This window comes from Heterodontus francisci, chromosome 14, assembly GCF_036365525.1.
Source record: "Heterodontus francisci isolate sHetFra1 chromosome 14, sHetFra1.hap1, whole genome shotgun sequence".
NCBI classification, from domain to species: Eukaryota; Metazoa; Chordata; class Chondrichthyes; order Heterodontiformes; family Heterodontidae; genus Heterodontus; species Heterodontus francisci.
The window spans coordinates 36,843,454-36,868,467 of record NC_090384.1 but is presented as its reverse complement, the minus strand read 5'-3'; the positions used below and the strand labels follow the sequence as shown (position 1 = coordinate 36,868,467).

The 25,014-nt window shown below is 42.8% G+C and overlaps 1 protein-coding gene across 1 annotated transcript in view; it reads right to left on the bottom strand.

The window, feature by feature from the left end:
• Positions 1–25,014, bottom strand: part of trpm5 (transient receptor potential cation channel, subfamily M, member 5) — a 165,377-nt gene that overhangs the window by 63,330 nt on the left and 77,033 nt on the right. Inside the window, exons 11-16 of the mRNA XM_068045855.1 lie at positions 23,200–23,568; positions 20,415–20,555; positions 5,428–5,551; positions 4,432–4,577; positions 2,479–2,591; positions 580–678 (exon numbers count right to left, since the gene is read on the bottom strand). Coding sequence (XP_067901956.1) covers positions 580–678; positions 2,479–2,591; positions 4,432–4,577; positions 5,428–5,551; positions 20,415–20,555; positions 23,200–23,568 — 992 coding nt within the window. The remainder of the gene's footprint in view (positions 1–579; positions 679–2,478; positions 2,592–4,431; positions 4,578–5,427; positions 5,552–20,414; positions 20,556–23,199; positions 23,569–25,014) is intronic.

Genomic DNA, 25,014 nt, shown 5'->3' with positions numbered 1-25,014 from the left:
ATTAGTTGACCCTTTGCTACTGCTAAAAAAAAAGCTTGCCAATATTACAAAAGCTTAGAATTATTAATAAAATCTTAATAGTACTGATGAATCCGACAAAAAATCATGTTAATTAGCATGTTATAATGCTTGACCCACCTCTGGTAAGCAGGTTACTCACATGCATCCAAACATGGCTCTGTTGGATGCAGAAGTGAGCTTGTTGGAAGCAGATTGGAGTCAGGTTTGAGAATTCTGAATTTTTTTTCTTCCTACCCACCACCATCCCACTCATCCTTGGGGGTTAAAATTCCTCCCAGTGACACTTTGGTTGCAAAGCAGTTTGGCATATACTGAGCATGTGATAAGACACCATATGCTTGCAAGTTATTTCTTATGAAGCAGTCTTCTCTTATCCTCTGAAACTAATCTACTGCCCAGAGAGATAATCAGTCCACAATGTCTGACTGTCTGCTGCACAGTAAACATTTGCCATCAACCGGTTAATGAAATCAAAAGCCATTTTTATACCATTTGAGTCCATCTAGCTCTGGCCCACTTTTAAACCTTCTGTCTTACGACGGTTTTGGGTAGACAGACCTGTTTGCCTCATCATGGAGCAGCAAGGCATTTTCTGTGTCCAAGCCATCCAATTCTTTCAGTTGTTCAGATTCTCCTATGGATGGGTGGTCATGTGCACTGAAAGGGAGCAAGAAAATAACATCAAGAGGAATTTATCATTTATCTCATTGTTGTTTGTGGGCACTTGCTATGTGCAAATGGACTGCTGGGTTCCCTACATTGCAACAGTGACTACATTTCAAAAGTACTTCATTGGATGTAAGTGCTTTGGGACACCCTTAGGTCATGAAAGATGCTATGTAAACAAAAGTTCTTCCTTTTTAAGAGGGCCACGATCTGGGACAGATTGATGATTTAATTCAAACATGTTTCTGTGAATCTATCAGTGGGATAATTGGAGGGCATGCAATGATCAGGTCTTTAAAAATAAATTCTAATTCTGCTGTACAGCTCAAGGTGCTCTTTGAACTCTCTGAACTCATCAGCAATGATTGCACCTGGGCTGTTTAGTTCATCTATCATTGCCATTTTTTTTAATTCATTCGTGGGATGTGGGCATTGCTGGATAGGCCAGCATTTATTGCCCATCCCTAATTGCCCATTTATTCTCCCATGACGTATTAGTACTGAAAGTTCCTGTACCCCAAACTTCTGCAGTGAATGAAACATAGAGCTCTTAGGGCTAGAATGAACTACTGACTAAGTTCACTAGCAGTTGTTGCCCACCCTTTGTGTAAAGAATGAACTCCACCTACCTGTACTAAACCTACCCTTCACAGCCTCTTAACGTCTGGACACTAAAATAAATTTAAAGTAATTTGAACAAGATTAACAGTACCAATACTAGCCACATGGAATCACTGTTTTATTCTCTTCACTATGAGTGAGAGCAGGGCCTGGTGTATTCAGAGCATTTTATATTGATAGCCGTGCCACTGCTTGCAAAATAGGAGTGCTGCTTGTGTATCTGAGGAGGTTCTTCACACGTCTCTCTCATGCTCCTGGAGAGGATATAGGAAAAAGTCCACTGTTTGCCCATCATGCTCTAAATTCAAGCCTCCAAACTCTCTCTGGTCATTCTTCTATTTTATCAATATTACTGGGGTCATTGCTCCTCTGGACTCTTGTGCTTACTAAGCTCAAAGTATGCCATGCTATAGATTTTCCATCTCCTTATGTTGAGGTCGAGAGCCATCATGGAGTCTTTTATTCTGACCTGTTCTTCCCCAGGACTTCAAAACTGTGGAATTCCTTACCTCCCTCAATCTCCAGGTTTAACAGCTTATGTATGGTGCTATCTCACAAGTATTTCTAATCCCACAATGTGGGCTTTGCCACTTCCCCAAGGCTATTCAATAACAAAAGAAAATGAACATATTATCTCATCCTAGTTATTTATGGTTGCATGTCTATGCATATCTAAGCATGGGCCTTTGTCATAGCAGCTTGGTCAGCTACTAAACGTAGTTGTTGCAGAACTCAGTTGGTAGAACTCTCGCCTATGGGTCAGTGGATCTGGGTTTGAGCTGATAATCGAGGCTGGCACTGTGGTACAATACAGAGGGAGTATTGTCCACCAGATAAGAGTCATAGAGATAAGAAGATAAACTGATGCCTCGTCTGATCCAATGGTTCAGTGGGCATTAAAGACCTGAGGACATCGTGAAGAAAGGCAAATAAGTTTTTCTGGTGTTCAGGACAAACATTCTACCCTCAACTAGTACCACTTAAAAGTAGATTAATTGATTATTAATCTTACCACTATAAGTTACCGCAGTGAAATGTTTTCCCATATTACAGTCAAGGCTCTTCACAAGTAATTTATAATGTAAAGCACTTTGAGACATCCTGACTTGATGAGACGCAATATAAGTGCAAATATTATGCTAATGGAATATTTCCTCATTGATTTATTACCTGAAGGTGATAAGGTTGGTAAATATCAGAGGAGGGCACAGGAACCCAGACAGCAACTTCCAGATCGGAGTATCAGTTGACATATCACCCCACCAGATTTTAGTCAACAGTGCCTAAAATACAAAAAACGATATAGTCAAGTTGAAAGTACTGCCTTAAAATTACCTTTATTGTACCAACTGAGTGTCAGCTGTGGCTCTGTTGTTAGTACTCTTGCCTCTAACTCACAAGTTTCTGCGTTCAAGCCTGACTCCAGGGCTTGAGCACAAAAATCAAGACTAATACTCCAGTTCAGCACTGAGGGAGTCCTGCACTGTTGGAGGTGCAATCTTTTGGATGAGACATTGAACTGAGGCCCCATCTGCCTGTTCAGGTGGATTTAAAAGATGCCATGGCATTATTTCAAAAAAGAGCAGGGAAGTTACCCTTGGTGCCCTGGACAATATTTATCCTTCAATCAACATCACAAAAACAGATTATCTGGTCATTATCACATTGCTGTTTGTGGGAGCTGTGTGCAAATTGGCTACCCGCTTCCCCTATTACAACAGTGACTACACTTCAAAAGTACTTCATTAACTGTAAAGTACTTTGAGATGTCCAGTGGTCGTGAAGAGCTTTCTTTCTTTTTATTTTAAAAGACTATGGCCCAGATTTTCCTTTCCCAATAGTAGTGAACACTGAGATGTTCGCCGATATTGAGGGAAGTTGCGGTGTGCTTCAGTGGACTCCAGAGGAGCCCGCGCTGATGGTCTCTCTGTTCCGATGCTTAAAGCGGCAGGGACCAGTAATGGGAGAATTTTGCCTATTTGCCCACAACTTCCATGGATTTCTATGTGCAAGGAATTGGAGCTGATAATCACAGGTGTAAATCAGCAAACAAGGACTAACAAAGAGTTTTATGGTGGATTAGAGTTGTGTAATTACATCAATTTTATTCACATTTCAAAGAAAAATACCATTATGTGACTGCTAAATAGAAATGATTGTTTGGACTAGTTAATAATTGTTGCAAATACCTAGCCATTCTCTCTCCAGCTCACAGTTCTTCATGATTCACTGCCATGAATGGACATTACAAATAATTTAAACTCAGGGTCTACCAGCTCCTGTTTCCCCCACCTTCTCCCTCTGGGTCTACTTCTGCAATCACCACCCCCGCCACCCCCCCCAGCCACCACCCCACCCTGGCTCCCCACACTGGCTCCTCTTACCCCCCTGCCCGCACTGCTCAGTCCCGCTGATGTTGGAAACAGCACTAGGAGGGGAAAAAACACGGTGAAACCACAGGTGGGAGGGAGAGGAGGTTGCCTGGACTGGAAAATCTTAGTTATGAGGAAAGATTGGATAGGTTGTTTTCTTTGGAACTGAGGGGGCTGAGGGGAGACCTAATTAAACTGTATAAAATTATGAGGAGTCCATAACCAGGAGGCATAGATTAAGGTAAGAGGTAGGAGGTTTCGAGGAGATTCAAGGGGAATACTTTTCACCCAGTGGGTGTTGGGGATCTGGAACTCACTGTCTGAAAGAGTGGTATAAACAGACACCCTCATAACATTTAAAATGTACTTGGATATGCACTTGAAGTGCTGTAACCTACAAGGCTATGGACCAAGAGCTGGAAAGTGGGATTAGGCTGGATGGCTACTAGTTGGCTGACGTGGACACGATGGGTCGAATGGTCTCATTCCATGCTGTAAATTTCAATGATTCTATGAATATTACAGTGGCAAACATACTTTGCTTATGTAAAACAAAGTTTTATGAAGGGGAGGTAGCAAAATGCTTCTAAGCAAAAAAATAAGCAACACAGTATAACCAAAAAAAAAAGCAACAGAACACAACACAACCTTAATGATAGCCAGTTGCTTTGCTAGAGTGAGGCAGATTTATTTTGTCAACATTATAGATGTAACAGGTAAAGAAAAGTTTTGAAATGCCTCAAATCTGTACCTGAACACCATTATGTGCAAAGAAGGATTTGGCATCTGCTTCTGTAGCTAGCTGCAGGCAGGTGGTCTTGCTCCAGTACTTGGTCTTGCGAATCAGCAAGGAAAAAGCTCTGTCTTCACTGTTACTGTAACACTCACTGAACAGGTCTGGAACCGGAGAAAATAACAAAGCACTTCAAATTATTCCAGGATACTATTGTACTATCAACAGACAGGACATCTCACTTGAAAGACTTGGGCTTTTCAGCCTTGAAAGGAGATGCCTGAGAGGTGATCTTATAGAAATACATCCGCGACCTCGACCACCTAGAAGGACAAAGGCAGCAGATGCATGGGAACACCACCACCTGCAAGTTTCCCTTCAAACCACACACCATCCTGACTTGGAACTATATCACTGTTCCTTCACTGTAACTGGGTCAAAATCCTGGAACTCCCTTCCTAACAGCACTGTGGATATACGTACCCCACATGGACTGCAGCGGTTCAAGAAGGCAGCTCACCACCACCTTCTCAAGGGCAATTAGGCATAGGCAATAAATGCTGGCATAGCCAGCGATGCCCACATCCCATGAATGAATTAAAAAAAACACCATGGAAAAGATATACCCAGAAAATAACTTTAATTTAAAAGCAAGGGTAGGACATTTGGCAGTGGGGGGGGGGGGGCGGGGGGGTACGCGGGGGAGTTGGAGAGGGGTACGGTCACAGATTCAACCTAATAAAAGGCAAAATTAGGACTGACATTAGGAAATTCCTCTTCATAAAACATATGGTATGGACTCCGAAATAGAGCACCAGAGGTGAAAACCCATTTATGAAGCAATTGGATGCTGCACCTGAAGTAACTTAGGGTTATCCTAGATTGATAAACTAAGATGGACTGAATGGCCTTCCCCTCTCTAAGTCTCTGCGATCAGGGCCACAATCAATGTACCCAGTGGTGTTGGAAAGAATGTTGTGCGGGCTCTTCTATTGATTTTGTGTTTCACGGTACCTAATGCCAGTTGATCATATTTTGCCTTTTTCATGCTTCGAGCTGTCTCGGCATCTGATTCCAGATGAGCCATTTCTTTCAAAATCTTGCACGCTGCCAATGCTGCAGGTACTGCTTCCGGACCCTGAAAGGGAGAGTCAACCGGAAATGGCAATTAGTTATTTGCATGTTTAGAGATTGTGAATTCAACCTGTGAATTCAAAGCTTATCTCACTAAACAGAGGTACACATTAAACCAGAAGCACAGCTTGCTAAACACAGACATAAATTACCAACTACTTACATTTATGCTATCCCTCTAACATAACTTGACAAAGGAGGAATTCAGGCAGGGAAACCAAAGGGAGAAGAAACTCAGTGCTACAGACTCAGAGTGTGAGCTGGGACATTGGGATGAAAGAGGTTGGATGTAGAACACAGTGGGACCATAAAGGATGTTGCGACCAAGGATAAAGATATTGGCGGTCAGTGAAGAGAGTGCGAGAATCAGTACAGGATAGGACGCGAGCTTGAAGATAAATTGCTGCTGCAAGAATAGGGTACATTATTAACACAGCAAAGAGTAAGCAGAACCTACTAATTGGAGCTTAGTCACCCTGTGAAAACTGGGTGATATTAATCCTGTGAGGTTTAAATACCTTAACCTCACTTGTCCCCTACCACTCCCAGCAGCAGTGCAACACTATGAACAGGCATGTCTCTCATTATATGAAAAGGTACGAAATAAGTAGTGTAAAATTCCTACAGCTCAATATTCCTGAGCACAGAGAAATGAACAGAACCAGAGATCTCTTCGTATTCATAATTTTCTCTGAAACTCTGCTATCTTGTTATAATTTTTTATTTTTGGTTCTGATTGCTGCCTCCCTTTTATTGGTTGAATTCCAAGATTTGTCCTGACATAGCATATATTATCAGTTAATTAATAAACAGTTAAACATGAGGTTAGTCACTTACTTCCAAGTGTGTGTTGTCCTAACATCGGTGTTAGCTGCTACTATACACAAAGCACTGATCACTCAAGGCGGGATCAGTAACGCAGTAACATGGATTCGTTAGTTAAGGATGGTTCTGCTTGTACAGACAGGTCTTCACTGTACAGGCATTTACTTTAGACTGCTCCCCCAAACCAGAAGTCACATGGTGTGTTACATCACAGCTCTTACACTGCTGGCAAGATAATATAGCTACACCTTCTAAAGGTGTACACACATATACCCCTATTCCAAACAGAAACATATCTCCCTCAAATAGGTAGAAGCTAAATGTGGAGTAATCGAATCAATGCGTTTGGTGGCATTGACGATGTGAAATGACAGTTCCTCTTGCCTCCTTGAACTTGGACTCTCATCGTCACTAGCATTGACGTCATCCGCAACCTCGTGCATGTATCGGTTGTGATGTGAAGTATGACTGCGAAGCTTGTCAGGGCGTGAAGCCTTCTTGCGGTCTGTCTGACTGTGGTCAGGACTCTTATCAGCAGCATCTGTCTTGGCTCTCCAACACTGAGACCCTTTCAGTGACCCCTGACACCACAGGCTTTGCAGATGTTGTTAAATGCTGGGCAACCCTTAGGTGTATGTAAGAGCCCGCACATTTTCCACGGTTTCCTGGACCTGGTATCCTTACTCAATGCAGCTATGGTATTCACAGCAGAAAGGGATTGTAAACTCTGTTGTCCTGCGATGATGGACTCAAATTTTCGACCATCTTTGAGCAAAGCGTCCACTATATACCCCTTGGGCTTCTTGAAAGGATCCCTCTGGTATGCCTCTATTGTTGTGGATGAAATCACAAGCTCGACGATGCGGTCTGCCAACTCAGTCTCAGTGAAGTCACAATCGCAACTGTTACCACTGAGGTGGGAGGAGTGCACTGTCTTTTCTAGTTCCACTTCTCTACTGGTCACAACATATATTTAAATGTTTACCGAGTTACCGATATGGTCAATCATATAGAACATAGAACATAGAACAGTACAGCACAGTACAGGCCCTTCGGCCCACGATGTTGTGCCGAACCTTTAACCTACTCTAAGATCAAACTACCTACATACCCTTCATTCTAGTATCATCCATGTACCTATCCAAGAGTCGCTTAAATGTCCCCAATGTATCTGTTTCTACTACCACCGCTGACAGTGCATTCCACGCACCCACCACTCTCTGTGTAAAGAACCTACCTCTGACATCTCCCCGAAACCTTCCTCCAATCACCTTAAAATTATGCCCCCTGGTGATAGCCCTTTCCGCCCTGGGAAAATGTCTCTGGCTATCCACTCTATCTATGCCTCTCATCATCTTGTACCCCTCTATCAAGTCACCTCTCATCCTTCTTCGTTCCAATGAGAAAATCCCAAGCACCCTCAACCTTTCTTCGTAAGACATGCTCTCCAGTCCAGGCAGCATCCTGGCAAATCTCCTCTGCACCCTCTCTAAAGCTTCCACATCCTTCCTATAATGAGGCGACCAGAACTGAACGCAATATTCCAAGTGTGGTCTAACCAGGGCTTTATAGAGCTGTAGCATAACCTCGCGGCTCTTAAACTCAATCCCCCTGTTAATGAAAGCCAACACACCATACGCCTTCTTAACAACCCTATCAACTTGGGTGGCAACTTTGAGCGATCTATGGACAGAGACCCCAAGATCCCTCTGTTCCTCCACACTACCAAGAATCCTGTCTTTAAGCCCGTATTCTGCATTCAAATTCGACCTTCCAAAATTAATCACTTCACACTTTTCCAGGTTGAACTCCATCTGCCACTTCTCAGCCCAGCTCTGCATCCTGTCAATGTCCCGTTGCAACCTACAACAGCCTTCCAAACTATCCACAACTCCAGCAACCTTCGTGTCATCGGCAAACCTGCTAACCCAGCCTTCCACTTCCTCATCCAAGCCATTTATAAAAATCACAAAGAGCAGAGATCCCAGAACAGATCCCTGCGGAACACCACTGGTCACCGAGCTCCAGGCTGAATACTTTCCATCTACTACCACCCTCTGTCTTCTATGGGCCAGCCAATTCTGTACCCAGACAGCCAACTTTCCCTGTATCCCATGCCTCCTTACTTTATGAATGAGCCTACCATGGGGAACCTTATCAAACACCTTGCTAAAATCCATATACACCACATCCACTGCTCTTCCTTCATCAATGTGTTTTGTCACATCTTCAAAGAATTCAATAAGGCTTGTGAGGCATGACCTGCCCCTCACAAAGCCATGCTGACTGTCTCTAATCAAACTATGCTTTTCCAAATAATCATAAATCCTGTCTCTCAGAATCCTCTCCAATAATTTGCCCACTACCGACGTAAGACTGACTGGTCTATAATTCCCAGGGTTATCTCTATTCCCTTTCTTGAACAAGGGAATAACATTTGCCGCCCTCCAATCATCTGGTACTACTCCAGTGGACAGTGAGGACGCAAAGATCATCGCCAAAGGCGCGGCAATCTCTTCCCTCGCTTCCCTTAATATCCTTGGGTATATCCCGTCTGGCCCCGGGGACTTATCTGTCTTCATGTCTTTCAAAATTTCCAGCACATCCTCCTTCTTAACATCAACCTGTTTGAGCATATCAGCCTGTTTCACGCTGTCCTCACAAACGACCAGGTCCCTCTCACTAGTGAATACTGAAGCAAAGTATTCATTTAGGACCTCCCCTACCTCCTCCGACTCCAGGCACAAGTTCCCTCCACTATCCCTGATCGGCCTTACCCTCACTCTGGCCATCCTCTTGTTCCTCACATAAGTGTAGAACGCCTTGGGATTTTCCTTAATCCTACCCGCCAAGACTTTTTCATGTCCCCTTCTAGCTCTCCTAAGTCCATTCTTCAGTTCCTTCTTGGCTACCTTGTAACCCTCTAGAGCCCTGTCTGATTCTTGCTTCCTCAACCTTAAGTAAGCTTCCTTCTTCCTCTTGACTAGCTGTTCCACATCTCTTGTCATCCAAGGTTCCTTCACCCTACCATCCCTTCCTTGCCTCATTGGGACAAACCTATCCAGCAGTCGCTGCAAGTGCTCCCTAAACAACCTCCACATTTCTGTCGTGCATTTCCCTGAGAACATGTGTTCCCAATTTATGCTCCCCAGTTCCTGCCTAATAGCATTGTAATTCCCCCTCCCCCAATTAAATATTTTCCCATCCCATCTGCTCCTGTCCCTCTCCATGACTATAGTATAGGTCAGGGAGTTGTGATCACTATCACCGAAATGTTCTCCCACCGAGAGATCTGCCACCTGGCCTGGTTCGTTGCCAAGCACCAAATCCAACATAGCCTCCCCTCTAGTCGGCCTATCTACATATTGAGTAAGGAAACCTTCCTGGACACACCTGACAAAAACTGCTCCATCCAAACTATTTGCACTAAGGAGGTTCCAATCAATATTAGGAAAGTTGAAGTCACCCATGACAACAACCCTGTTACTTCTGCACCTTTCAAAAATCTGCCTCCCAATTTGTTCCTCCGTGTCTCTGTTGCTATTGGGGGTTCTATAGAAAACTCCCAATAAAGTGACTGCTCCTTTCCTGTTTCTGACTTCCACCCATAATGACTCAGTAGACAAACCCTCCTCGACGACCTCCCTTTCTGCAGCTGTGATACTATCCCTGATTAGCAATGCCACTCCCCCACCTCTTTTACCTCCCTCCCTATTCCTTTTGAAACATCTAAACCCCGGAACATCCAACATCCATTCCTGCCCCTGTGATATCCACGTCTCCGTAATGGCCACAACATCGTAGCTCCAAGTACTGATCCATGCTCTAAGTTCATCACCCTTATTCCTGACAATTCTTGCGTTAAAATAGACACACTTCAACCCATCATACTGGCTGCAACTTTGCCCTGTTAACTGTCTGACCTTCCTCACAGACTCTCTGCACTCTGTATCTGCCTGTTCAACAGCTACCCCATCCACTGTTCCGTAGCTCCGGTTCCCATCCTCCTGCCAAACTAGTTTCAACCCTCCCGAAGAGCTCTAGCAAACTTCCCGCCCAGGATATTGGTGCCCCTCCAGTTCAGATGCAACCCGTCCTTCTTGTACAGGTCCCACCTTCCCCAGAAGGTATCCCAATGATCCACATAACTGAAGCCCTCCCTCCTACACCAGCTCTGCAGCCACGTGTTCAGCTGCACTCGCTCTCTGTTTCTAGCCTCACTAGCACGTGGCACCGGTATCAATCCTGAGATTACTACTCTGCTCGTCCTGCCTTTTAGCTTCCAACCTAACTCCCTATATTCGCTTTTCAGGTCCTCATCCCTTTTCCTAGCTATGTCATTGGTACCGATGTGTACCACGACTTCTGGCTGCTCCCCCTTCCCCTTAAGAATCCTGTAGACTCGATCCGAGACATCCCTGACCCTGGCACCCGGGAGGCAACATATCATCCGGGAGTATCGTTCGCGACCACAGAATCTCCTGTCTGTTCCTCTAACCATTGAATCTCCTATCGCTATCGCTCTCCTATTCTCCCCCCTTCCCTTCTGAGCCGCAGAGCCAGGCTCCGTGCCAGAGACCTGGCCGCTGTGGCTTTCCCCTACTCTACTCTTTATTCCAGAATAAAATACACCAACCTGGTTTCTTTAATAAATAACAAAATTATCAGTTTATTATCAAACAAGACTTACCCAGTAACAAAGCAATGCATTAACACACAGATTAAAATATGAAAGTTCCCTTTAAAAATTTCTCTGCAGAGCTCTTTTACAAAAAACAGACAAAAAAATAATACTTTGGCCTAATACTTGTTAATTCTTAAAGAAAACAGATGAGATATGTTGTGTCCCAAAGTGGCATACAGTCTGGCATCTGAGAACACCTAGACAGGTCACTGGGATCTTTTCTGGAGCAGTTCTTTTCAGGTTGCATTGAGAATTAATTTGGCAGATTTTTCCAGCTTCTCAGCAGAAATATTTTGCAACGATTTTAGCTACCACATGCTGGATCTTTGCTGGGTTTCACAGAAACAGGAGGAAAGAGATGAGCTGGGTGTTTCTCTCTTGGAAGGTTGATCTCCAACTGTTTTCAAACACAGTCCACACCCCAACAGGACTGAAACAACATCTGAGAAGCAAAACCCACTCCTGACCCTCATAAATCATAACATGTCACTTCTCTGTAAACATCTCCCCCAAGGCACCATTTTTTCTGGTCTGTGATATGGCATGTGATATCCAGTAAAGGTTTGTTTTCAACCAAGACCTCTCAGTGACCCTTGTAAAAAACATCAATGGGGTCTTTTCAGTTTCCCAAATAAACCAATGTACATGATTCTAAAATATGAATCCTCAAAAAAATATTGAAAAAAATAGAAGCACTTTCATAACACCTCCATCCTTGGAGGAATGAAATGCCATTTTCAAATGTGATTCATTACAAAGTATGGAAAAACAGAAGATGAAAAAAATATTAAAACACATTTACACACTCATTCTCATTCACTCTTTACCTGTAGCTAATATAGTTATGCTTTGTACCATCTTTGCACTCAGATAACTCAAAGCAAAGTTAAATCCTAGATGAAGCATCCAAAATTACATTATGTTGCTCCGCAATGTGGATAATCTTTAAGTGATAAGGTTGCAATAGTAAACTCCATCGGCATAGTCTGGCATTCTGGTTTCTGAATTTTTCCACGAAGGCTAGGGGGTTATAATCAGTATATAACAGTGTCTTTCTGTAGTCATGGTGGATGTATACGTCAAAATGCTTAAGAGCTAGTAATAAGCCCAGGGTTTCTCCTGTCCTGTATTTCTTTTGGTGTTGATTTAGCTTTTTGGAAAAGTATCCCATGCCTTTCAATGCCCGATTCATCATCTTGTAGCAGGACTGCACAGACCCCCAGGTCACCTGCATCAATTGCTACCTTGAAGGGCTTAGTGAAATTTGGGGCAGTCAACACTGGTTTATTAATCAAAATGGCTTTCAGCTTCTCCCCTGACTACACGACCTTGGTTTTCTTTTTTTGAAGCAAATCCGTCAGTGGAGCAGCTAGAGTACTAAAATTTGCTACAAACCTGTGGTTGAAATCACACATCCCCAAAAACCTCATGATTTCTCGCATAGAATAGGGGTAGGGAACTCCACCAATGCTTGTACTTCTGCTGTTCTTGGCAACAATTGTCCTTTCCCTCCAATATGAGCAAGGTAGTTTACCCTTGCTTTCACAAATTCACTTTGGCAAGGTTTATAACTAAATCAGCTAACTGTAACTTTCTAAACAGAGCTTCTAGTTGTGCCAAGTGGTCCTTCCAAGTGTCACTGTTTAGCAGCAGATCATCAAGATCAACCACCCAGCTAGGAACACTGGCTATCACTTGGTTCATTAGCCTCTGAAAAGTATCTGGGGCATTTTTTGGCATCACTCAGCATGGGAAAAGACCACCTGGTGTGACAAAAGCTGATATTTCTTTAGCTCAGGGTGTTAAAGGAACTGCCAGTATCCCAATAACAAACCTACTTTTGTAAGAAATGTGGCACTGCCCACTCTGTCAATACTGTCTTCCAAACAGTAACCTCGCTGTAATCTATGAAAAATCGAGTTGAACGGTCAGGTTTAGGCATTAACACCACTGTGGAACTCCAGCTGCTTTGACTGGGTTCAGTTAGGTTTTCCAACATGTATTGGATTTCTGCTTTTACCTGGCCTGTTTCTCTGGACTTAGGCAATAGGGCAGCTGTTTTATAGGAAAAGATTCCCCCATATGCACATCGTGTATGGTGAAGGTTGTACATCCTGGTTTGTTCCGACAGACTCCTTTAAATGCTGTGAGTAGCCTTGTTAGGTCTTCTCATTGTTCTGCATCTAAATATGAAAGCATAGTGTCTAATCTCCCGAACAATTCAGTATTAGCTAACAGGATAGTAGGAGGTTCAATTTGAGAATTGTCTAGGCCTCCTTCTGCCTCATCCTCACTCTCCCTTTCATCCTTCACTGTCCTTACTACCTGACATAGCTGTGCTTGCTTATCCTCCTTCTGGAGATGATATTGTTCCAACATATTGATATGACACAGCTGATTCTTTTTCCGGCGACCTGGGGAGTTGATCAAATAATTTACTTTACCAATTCTTTTGACCACTTTATATGGACCACTGAACCATGCTTTCAGCAGTTTACCTGGAAAGGCAGTAATACTAACACTTCATCCCCTGGTTGAAATGCTTGGCTCTTGGCATGCTTGTCTACCCATTTCTTTATGGATGTTTGGGAAGCTTTAAGATGTTCTTGAGCCATTTTGCAGCTCGTGAGCCATTCCCGAAACATGGATACATAACCTAACATGGAAAATTTGTCCCTCTGTTCTAAAAATGTTTCTTTGATTAGTTTTAGAAGACCTCTTATCTCATGTCTGTAAACTAATTCAAAAGGACTAAAACAGGTAGACTCATTAGGTGAATCCCTAGTGGCAAACAAAAGAAATTTTAGCCCTTTATCCCAATCATGGGGATATTCATGACAATATACCCTGATCATCGTTTTGAGGGTCTGATGGTACCGTTCTAAAGCCCTTTTGTCTGTGGGTGGTATGCTAAAGACTTTAACTGTGTTATACCCAAATTACTCATAACTTCCTGAAAAATTTTAGACATAAAATTGGAACCTTGATCCGACTGAATCTCAATCAGTATTCCATATCGAGTGAAGAACTGGGTTAACTTTTCTCCCATTACCTTAGCAGAAATTGTTCTCAAGGGAATGGCCTCTGGGAACCAAGTAGCCATATCCTTGACAGTGAGTCCCGCTTTTGTTTTCTGTAAAGGTCCTACGCAGCCTACCAGAACCCTACTAAATGCATCCCCAAAACCTGGTGTGGGAATTCGAGGTGCTGGTTTAATGGCAGGTTGGGTTTTCCCACAATCTGGCACGTATGGCATGTCTTACAAAACTGCACCACGTCCTTGGAAAGACCTGGCCAGTAAAAATGTCAACCTATATGTGATTGGGTCTTCTGGACCCCCACATGTCCTGCCATGGGAATTTCATGGACTATCCTTAATACTCCCGGTGATACTTGGGTGGTACCACTATTTGGTGAACTACTGTCCGGTCTTCATCCGCAGGTCTGTGAGGAGGTCTCCACTTCCTCATCAGAATCCCATTTTTAATATAGTAGCCTTCCGGGCTCCCCTTGCTTCAGCCTCAGTTAGAGCCAATTGTGCCACCATATATAACTCTGGATCGGCTTGCTGAGCCTTGATCAGAGAAGACTTACTGAACGTTTCCTTCCGATTATCCAAATCCCCAAAGAACGTTTCAGATATTCGGCTATCTGTCTGTGGTGCCAATTTTACCTCTGACAATGGAACCTGTTTAGCCATTGTTCAGATCACTACACATGAAGGAAAAATTCCTGGAACCTTTTCCTGCAACTGTTCTATCTCTTTGAATTCACTTGGTCTTTCTGTGACTACTGGAGAAGCTACTGCCTTCACTCCAGCCAAATCATTCCCCAGGGGTAGGCCAACTCTATCTATAGGCAAGCTCCTACGGTTACCATTCCAGACATTAGGTGCACCCGATACAAAGGTATGGGTATATACTCCCCGCCGATGCCATTCACTAAAACCTTGGCATTCAATGCGCCCTCCGGTGAAAAAGTTATGCCTTTCCCCAGCAAAAGAGGTGGCTCCTATATCCCTAAGTATAACTGTAGGTTTACTTGCCTCACTTGAGGGATAAGGAGTTACTTTTCCTTTTGGAAAGAATTCTCTATAACTTTCAGGCATCTTATTTACATCCCCCGCACTCACAGCAGTTTTTTACTTGGCCTTACAGCTGCAGTCAGAGCTACAGCCTGATCTGTCATACTCCCAGTCAGTGCCCCTTTCTCTGCATTGGCCTTGTGTACACCAATAAGTCCCATGGGTTTACCCCACAACTTCCAGCATTCTGCACTAAGGTGTCCCACTTTATTTCAATGGTAATACTTAGGCTTGCGGAACTCACTTCCACCCTCAGCATCCTCCTTTCTGGCCTGAGCAAGAGATCCCGGGGCGTTCCCAGCTATCCCTTCTTGTCCCCGGTTACTTGCCTTCCTTTCACCCTCTCACCTTCTATCCTTCTCAGGTCTGCGGGGGTGACGGACAAAGGGTTTGGGCTTGTAAACAAGCTCATAATCATTAGCAATCTCAGTTGCCTGTCTGGCTGTTGAAACCTTCTGGTTCTCGACATGCATTCTCACTAACAGAGGGAGTGAATTTTTAAATTCTTCCAGGAGAATTATTTCCCCAAGGTTCTCATACGTGGCCTCTACCTTTACTGCCCATATCCAAAGATCAAAATTAATTTGCTTTACCCTCTCAAATTCTATATAAGTCTGCCTAGGCTGTCTCTGGAGGTTCTGAAATTTCTGCCAGTAAGCTTCAGGGACTAACTCGTAAGCAGCAAGAATAGCCTTTTTGCCATTTCATAATCTGCAGAAGCCTCGTCAGAAAGCATGGAATAAACCTCATGAGCTCTGTCCATCAGCCTGCTTTGCATAAGTAGCGTCCAGCTTTCCTTCAGCCACTTCATCTGTCTGGCTATCTTTTCAAAAGTAATGAAAAATGCCTCTACGGCCCTTCTCTCAAACTTTGGGAGTGCTTTCACAAATTTAAACAGCTCTCCACTGGTTCTGGGCTGGAGTCAGATCTTTCCTGACCAGAATTTTCCCTTGAGTCAAGGCCACCCCTTTGTCTTAGTTTCAACATTTTTTAAATTTGAATTCTCTTCTTTCTCTTTAAAATGCAACCTCTTTCTCCCTTTCCTCTCTTTCAAGTTCAAGTTCCTTCATTGTCAATTCTCTTTCCTGTTCAATCTCAATGATTTTCATTTCCATTTCTTTTTCTTTTTCCTTTTCAAGTTCAAGCTGCTTCATCTGTAACTTCATCACTTGTCTTTTTCTTCTTCCAATTGCAAATGATGTGCTATTTCTTCAATCATATCTGCTTTCTTAGCTCCTGGTTTTATCTCTAACCCCAATTTTGCTGCCAATGCTATTAGCCTAACCTTGGTGAAGATTTTCAAATCGCTCAGGGATAGGTCCTCCTTCTCCAGAAAGGTCATAGCAACTGACAAATCCATTTCGGTAATGTAAACTTTACTCTAATGCATAAGAAACCTGGCATTTTCTTTTCCTCTTTTCAATTATTATTCCCCCACTTACAATCACACATCATCGGCTTTGGGTTATCCCGCACAGAGCCCCCAGTTATATGCTACGACCAACGTGGGAGGAGTGCACTGTCTTTTCTAGTTCCACTTATCTACAGGTCGCAAAGTATCTTTAGATTTTTACCCAGTTACCAATACGGTCAATCATATACTCTACTTTTTATCCCAGGTTAAAATATACCAACCAAGTTTCCTTAATAAACAACAAAATTATCAGTTTATTATCAAACAAGACTTACACAGTAACAAGGCAAAGCACTAACACACAGACTGAAATATGGAAGTTCCCTTTTTTAATACCCCCCCACACACACTCACACACACGCTGGTTAAAGAGGAAAAAAAGAAATATTCTCTGCAGAGCTCTTTTAGAAAAAACAGACAAAAAAAAATACTTTGGCCAAATACTTGTTAATTCTTGAAAAAAACAGATGAAATATATTGTGTCCCAAAATGGCATACAGTCTGGCATCCGAGAACACATAGATAGGTCACTGGGATCTTTTCTGCAGCAGTAATTTTCAAACAGCATTGAGAAATTATCTGGCAGGTTTTTCCAGCTTCTCAGGAGAAATGCAGCAGTTTTAGTTCCCACACACTGGATCTTTACAGGGTTTCACAGAAACAGGAAGAAAAAGATGAGCTGGGTGTTTCTCTCTTGGCAGGTTGATCTCTAACTGTTTTCAAACACCCCAACAGAACAAAAACAACATCTCAGAAATGAAACCCACTCCTGACCCTCATAAATTGTAACATCACTTCTCTGTAAACGTCTCCCCCAAGGCACCAAGGTTTCTGTTGTTTACTGAGCTTAAGGCATGTGACAGCCAGTAAAAGTTTGTTTTCAAACAAGAACTCTCAGTGACCCTTAAAAAAAAACATCCATGGAGTCTTTTCAGTTTTCTCAAATAAACCAATGTCCATGATTCTAAAATACGAATCCTCAAAAAAAGAAAAAAAAAGAAGCACTTTCATAACACAACCCTTAGCTTGACATTGACTGACAAACTGGTCAATGGACTTAGTCAGCTGCTGTCAAAAAGATATGAATTTGAGTCGATGGACTGGAAAAGTGAGTTTGACACGAAGTTGATTCTCTAATCTGGACCAGATTTTCACAGGATCCTTCTGCTCTTTTTTGTTGAGATCAGAAGTGCCAAGATGATGCAAGCCTTTATTGTCAACGGCAATGTGTATTTTCACTGCCTGCTTTTGTGGATCTGCGACTGCTAAGTCATCGAAACATAGCTCGACTCTTTGCTTGAAGAGCTGAAATTCAGATAGCAGTTCAGATGCTTTCCAGTTGATGGTAAGGAACTGTGCTATCATTCTTGTAATGACTCACTGCCATTGCTCTTAAAAGAAATGTCTGGCTGTACAGGCAAATAGAAAGAACTGCCTGCAATTCCACTTGTGAATAGGCTTGGAGGGTGTGGCGCTGTCTCCTGCTATAGTAACAGCCTGCAGTTCCACTTGTTAACAGGCTTGGATGATGTGGCGCTATCTCCTGCTACACAGGCAGACAAAGAGCTGGCTGCAGTTTCACTTGGAGGATGTGTTGCTGTTGCCCGATTCTCCCGCTTTTGTTCGGCTCTGCCCACAAAGCTGTCAGCCCAGGAAGAGGCTCTACAATGGCAGCCAGCTTTTGTTTTACTTTTGGCTCAGTTGGAATGGGCTTTGGATGGCACGATTCTGCAGCAACCTGCAGAAAACTTGGACAGCTTGATCCTATTTCTTCTTTTGACCACCAGTTCAGTAATTTTAAAGCTAGGTACTCACAGTTTTAAAGAAACTTTGCCTATTATTATGTGTGGCCCTTCCTGACTTCGGGCTGGTTCCCCTTCATGACCTTGTCATGAATTAGAACACCGCAATCCCAATCTTCTGTCCCATGTTTCAACTTTAAATTTTATAAATTCTGCAGTGTGATCCGGTCTTCAAATGCGCACCGTTGCCACCATGTTGTGTGTTGTCTGAACCTCTGTTAGCTGCTACTATACACAAAACACTGACCACTCAAGATGGGATCAGTAACACGAACACTTTATTTAAGGTCGGTTCTACATGTACAGACAGCTCTTCACTATACAGGTACTTAAGACTGTCCCCAACCCAGAATTTACATGGTGTGTTACATCACAGCTTTTACACTGCTGGCAAGATAATATAGCCACACATCGTAAAGCTGTACACACCCAATACCAAGTGCAACTGCTCCAACAAGCCCAGATTGCAATAACATACAGGTTGTCAAGAGTTGAATAGTTGTCTGCCAAAAGTGTGTCAGAAGGAAAAAAACTTGCATTTATGTAGTGCCTTTCTATGACCTCAGGACATTCTGAATAGTTAATAGCCATAGTATGTAACAGATCTGCATTCAAAATATATAAGGATGCAGTAGAGTGGAACTGAACAATAGTCTAGAAGATAGCATTTCTGATAATATCTAATCATGAAGCTTGTACTGGAAGGAGTAAACATACTAGGAAATTAACTTGAGAATTATCTCCAACACATGGAAAGATAATGAAGAGATAAACTAGAAGGTGATCCTGTTGATGATCTCTAACTTGTAAGAATGGTGTGGGAGGGAGCAGGCTGGTACATATGTCAGCCTTGACTCAATGGTAGCACTCTCATTTGAGTCACACAGTTGTGGGTTCAAGCCCCACTCCATGACTTGAGCACATTACCTAGGCTGGCACTCCAGTATAATACTGAAGGACTGCTGAACTATCAGAGATGCCGACTTTCAGATGAGATGTTAAACCAAGGTCCAATTTAACTTCTCTGGTGGACGTAAAATTATTCGAAGTTTTCCTGGTATCCTAACCAGCATATTCACCACCACATAGAGTTACATATAGTGGTGTGGTATACCAGAAGATTTCCTTAATTTTTAATTGCCCCGAGTAATATTTTGATATGGTGTTCCAAACATACATATTCTCATGCTCAGGCACTAATACACGTGTCTTCTTCTCTTTGGCCTCCTTATCTCGAGAGACAATGGGTAAGCGCCTGGAGGTGGTCAGTGGTGTGTGGAGCAGCGCCTGGAGTGGCTATAAAGGCCAATTCTAGAGTGACAGGCTCTTCCACAGGTGCTGCAGAGAAATTTGTTTGTCGGGGCTGTTACACAGTTGGCTCTCCCCTTGCGCCTCTGTCTTTTTTCCTGCCAACGACTAAGTCTCTTCGACTTGCCACACTTTAGCCCCGTCTTTATGGCTGCCCGCATACATGTGTATGCATAATATATCATCACACATTCAATCTCTCACATGCACTCAATCTCATACACACATGTAAATGGGGTTTCTGCAGCACTTACTGTGAAGTTATGGCAATGCAGTGAGAGAAGTTCCAAGGAAATTCATTCCCTTGGTCTTAGTTCTCCGTGTACAATTTTATAGCAGATTGACTAGTTTTGTACAGTAATTAGTCATTTATAGTTAAATAGAAAAACCTATGCAAATTTCAGAAGTGGAGCTGGTTGAAGCATGAGGGTTTCTCTAGAGTGTAGGCTCAGGAGCTAGGAAACTCAAAACTGAAGGTGCCACAGTCTCAAATGGGCAGGGGATTACTATGTAACAAGTTCACACAGGCAGCTCCCATTATAAATGTGGACATAGGAATGTATAATGCGAAACATTGACAACAGATAGCGAGGTTTGTAGACAAGAAGTGCATGCAGATACAAAATTCTAATATGTAAATGTTGCATCTTGTAAGTTAATCATAATAAACTATCTCTCCATTGAACTCTTCCTGAATGTAATGGCTTGAAATACAGCAAGCCCTAGGTTCCACTGAAACGTTTTGCTCACCATTTCCCAGAAGTAGTTAGCCATTTCCTGTCGGTTCTGTAGTACTGCCCACAAAAAGAGGTCCCGCCAGGGGTTTTCAAGCTTCTGGCTTAAATCAGGCATCACAAACAATCTCTGGCCACGTAATTTGCTGTTCAATTCCTGAAAGAGTGTATTGCATTTGAACATCTGAACAAAGAAGTTCCATCAAACCTAAACTACCTTTGTTGGTGGAACACTTCCTGCTCCAAAGCAAGACTCTTCCTTTCTTTCCCCTCTCGTATTAGTCCCTCCCTAGTGGAAAGACACTTGATCCCCACCCCTACCAACACACGTTCCCTCCCTCCCACTCCCGATTGGATGAGGGGAGGATAGACAGTTACATCTATCGCTACAGAATATGGCAATGTCCTTCCTGGAGTGGGTGTGTTACCTTAAGGCAGGGGAGAGACATTATCTCAGTGAGGATTTAGGCACAAATACCTCAGTGGAGAACGGGAATACCTCAGCTGTTGAAAATGGGTGATTGCAAAAGTGCTGCAGTCAAGAGAGGAGTTATCAGCGGAGTGGGCAAGAAGTGCCTCTGTTGGGGGCATGTATGACAAAGTGCATAAATAGCAGGGGTGTAAATTTGCCTCAGTGGATGGGAGTGGTGGTGGGAAAAGGCTAGCAAAATGTTTCAGTTGGGAGGGGGTTTGAGGGTCCAAATTCACAATTTAAATTGTTGAGCTCTGATCTTAGGAATATTATAGATTATACTTCATTACTTTTCAGAGGTTGTCAGCTGTTAAGTATTGAAGAAGTCCTGACTGTTTAAACTGAACATCAAAGTTTATTAGGAAGACTGGGGGTTGGTTTTTGATGTGCTAAAGGGCCTCCAGGTCACCAAGATGGGACCTCAAGCTGAAACGCCAGTTTATCCTATGTTTAGTGTATGACAACACCATAGTAAAGAAGTTGAAGATTGCACTAGGAACGGCTGCCTGGAGGATCATTAAGGGGCTGGTTGCCACTTAAGTTGCATGCTAGTACTTATTTTTTTAAATTCGTTCTTGGGATATGAGCATCACAGGCAAGACCAGAATTTGTTGCCTATCCCTAGTTGCCTATGAGAAGGTGATAAGAAGCACGCCTTCTTGACGTGCTGCAGTCCATTTGGTGTATGTGCATCCACAGTGCTGTTAGGGAGGGAGTGCTTATTAACTAGACTACACCATATTTTGGTGGATAGAGCTTGACCTAACACCCTCCCTTAACAGCGAGCAGCTGATTGCAAATAAACAAGTCATTGCTGAGGATTTTGTGTGCTACTTAAAGATATATCACCTTTTGTTGTTCACTTGCTGCTGGAGGTTTGAAAAGGACTTTTGAAACACATGGGGAGAGTTTCTGGGACATTTTGCCAAGACTTCACGAACACTCTATCAAACATTTATTCCAGAAATTCTGAGGTCTTCAACTAAAAAGAAGTGCTGAGCTACTCTACCTTATTGGATACCTTAAAGAAATTAACAGGAGAAAGGGAGTGCTAGGTCACTGGAATCTTGTTCGGGGTCCCCATTAGTCTGGGCAAGGAATGGGAGAAGGGCATGAGGCCAGGGAGAGTAGCACCAGTTGTTGCAATAGAGATGGATAAGAGGGTGACGTGGCCTCCTTCCCCCCTGAGGGTACAGGACATCCTTCCTCCTCTGGATCCCCTTCACCGGCACTTCCAGTGCCCTCTCACTCAGTCCCTGAGCCATCCTGAAACCTACCACTCTATGTCAGTCAGCATACTCCACACCTTCAGTGGAAGTGGGCATGTGCAGTCCACATATACTGTTCCAGGAAAATTGCATCTAATCAGCACTTGTGTGCTAAATCTGTAGGTCCACCTCCAAGCAAGTACAAATTATGGTAATCAGAAATTAGGATCTAAATTGTGTGCTAAAATCAGACTTTCAAACAGTTGTATCTTAGTTGCATGGCACCTGCTTATCACCCATTTTCACCCTTACACCAAAATAACCTCCTGGACTTTTCAAACCACAAATAGCATGATTTTTTCAAGCATTTAACAGGTCCCAATTTTATTAAAAACTTGAAGTAAAAGATTATATAATGCACAAACTACCTGGTAACTGAGGTGTGGAAAAGCATGCAGACTCAATTCACCAGAATACAGTATCACCTACTGTGTTAGCAACTGCTGTTGCATGAATGTTAACATTGAAAAACCCTATCGTAATGGCAGCTAAAGGTAAACATGAACATTCTTAAAATAAAAAGTCCCCTCAGGAGCAGTCACATCTGGTTTATTGATGTATCTTGGTATAAGATGCAGTGACCCATCTACTCTCAATATATAATTCAATGTCCTGGTTCGGGTTATAGTCTGTGTCATGGTTATGTTACTGAACTAATAATCCAGTGGCCTAGACTAATAACCCAGCAGAACAAGAGTTCAAATCCTGCTATGGCAGTTTGAGAATCAGAATTCTGTTTAAAGAAACTGGAAATATACAGTTGATATCAGTAAAAGTGACCATGAAGTTGCTAGATTGCCATAAAGAAGCCCAACTGGTTGACTCATGCCCTTTAGGGATGGAAACCTGCTATCCTTGATCAGCGTGGCCTAGACAGGACTCCAGCTGAATTTGAATTTCAACTGACCTTTCAAGTGTCCAAGAAAACCAGTTGTATCAAACTTTCTCAGGGTATCTGGGGATATGCAATAAATGCCAAACTTGTCAGTGACACCCACACCCCGAGAATGAATTTATCAATAATTAGAAATAGATTCCTGACTGCTGGGTCCGGAACTTACTGTTATTGATTTTTTAACACCCAAGTGCTTGCGTGATGGGTTGGATTCCTGGAAGATTTTCTTGCATGCATCATGTAGAAAATCCTTTAGCACCTTAGACACTTCATACAGGGTAAACTTGGGCCTCTTCTCCAGTGAGTCACGGTGTGTAGTGGTGTTCGTGCTCCTTATAGTAAGTCTGTGTTCCTCGTGTTTTTTCAGTAAGAGCTCATACAGGAGGCACTTCTGTGAGATGGAATAGTAGAGGTCCTGGAGCCGGCCGTAGGTGAGGAAGTCATACATATTCATCCCATTATCGATGAACAGCCTGACAAACTCTGGCTTGTCATTCACCAAGGCATCCATCATTACTTCTTCCAGGTCGCAAGACTACAAGACAAAACACATAATATTGTCCTTGTACAGTATCTTGGTTAGAATACGAAAAAAGGAAAGACTTGCATTTTCATAGCACCATTCATGATGTCAGGACGTTCCAAAGTGCTCTACAGATAATGAAAATGTTTTAAAATGTAGCCAATGTTGTAATGAAGGAAACACGGCAGCCAATCGGTGCACAACTAGGTCCCACAAACAGCAATGTGATGATGATCAGATAATTTGTTTTAGTGAGGAGGCGGTGGTATAGTGGTAATGTCACTGGGCTAGAAATCCAGAGGCCCAGGCTAATGCTCTGGGAACATGGGTTCAAATCCCACCACGGCAGATGGTGACATTTGAATTCAGCTAATAAATCTGGAATTAAAAGCCAGTCTAACGGTTGTTAAAAGCTAGTCTAATGGTGACCATTCTCGATTGTTATAAAAACCCATCTGGTTCATTCATGTCCTTCAGGGAAGGAAATCTACCGTCCTCACCTGGTCTGGCCTACATGTGACTCCAATGTGGTTGACTCTTAACTGCCCTCTGAAATATGCTAGCAAGCCACTCAGTTCAAGGGCAATTAGGGATGGGCAATAAATGCTGGGCTTGCCAGCAATGCCCACATCCCATGAATGAATAATCAAAAAAAAGTTGGTTGGTTGATAAATATTGGCCAGACCCGGGGGAGAACTCCCTGGATAAAGTCCCTCATAAGAGATTATTAGGTAAAGGTGAAGCTCATGGGATTGAAATAAAGTTATTAATTGGCTGGTTAGAAAATTGGCTGAGTGAAAGAAGACAGAGTAGGGATAATGGGCAGATACACAAATTGACTGGATGTGACTAGTGGTGTCCCACAAGGATCTGTGTTGGGGTCTCAACTGTTCACCGTATTATTAATGACTTAGATGATGAGACAGAAACTCACGTATCAAAGTTTGCTGATGACACAAAGATAGATGGCATTGTAAGCAATGTAGATGGCAGCGTTAAATTACAAAGAAATATTATTAAGTGAGCAGGCAAAAACAGGCAAATGGATTTCAATGTTGGCAAATGTGAGGTAATCTAAAGGATAGCACAGGGTACTTTGTAAATGATTGAAAATTAGAAGCAGTTCAAAGAGACTTGGGGTTCATGTACATAGATCATTAAAATGAACAGGTACAGAAAATAATCATAAATGCTAATGGAATGCTGGCCTTGATATTTAGGGAGCTAGAATACAAGGGGTAGAAGTAATGCGTTAGCTATACAAAGCCCAGGTTAGAATGCACCTGGAATACTGTGAGCAGTTCTGAACATCACACCTCAGGAGGGAGTGCAGCGTAGATTTAATAGAATGATACCTGGACTCCAATGGTTAAATTACGAGGAAAGATTGTACAAACTAGGGTTGTATTGTCTAGAAATTAGAAGGTTAAGGGGCCATTTGATCTAATTTTCTAAGAT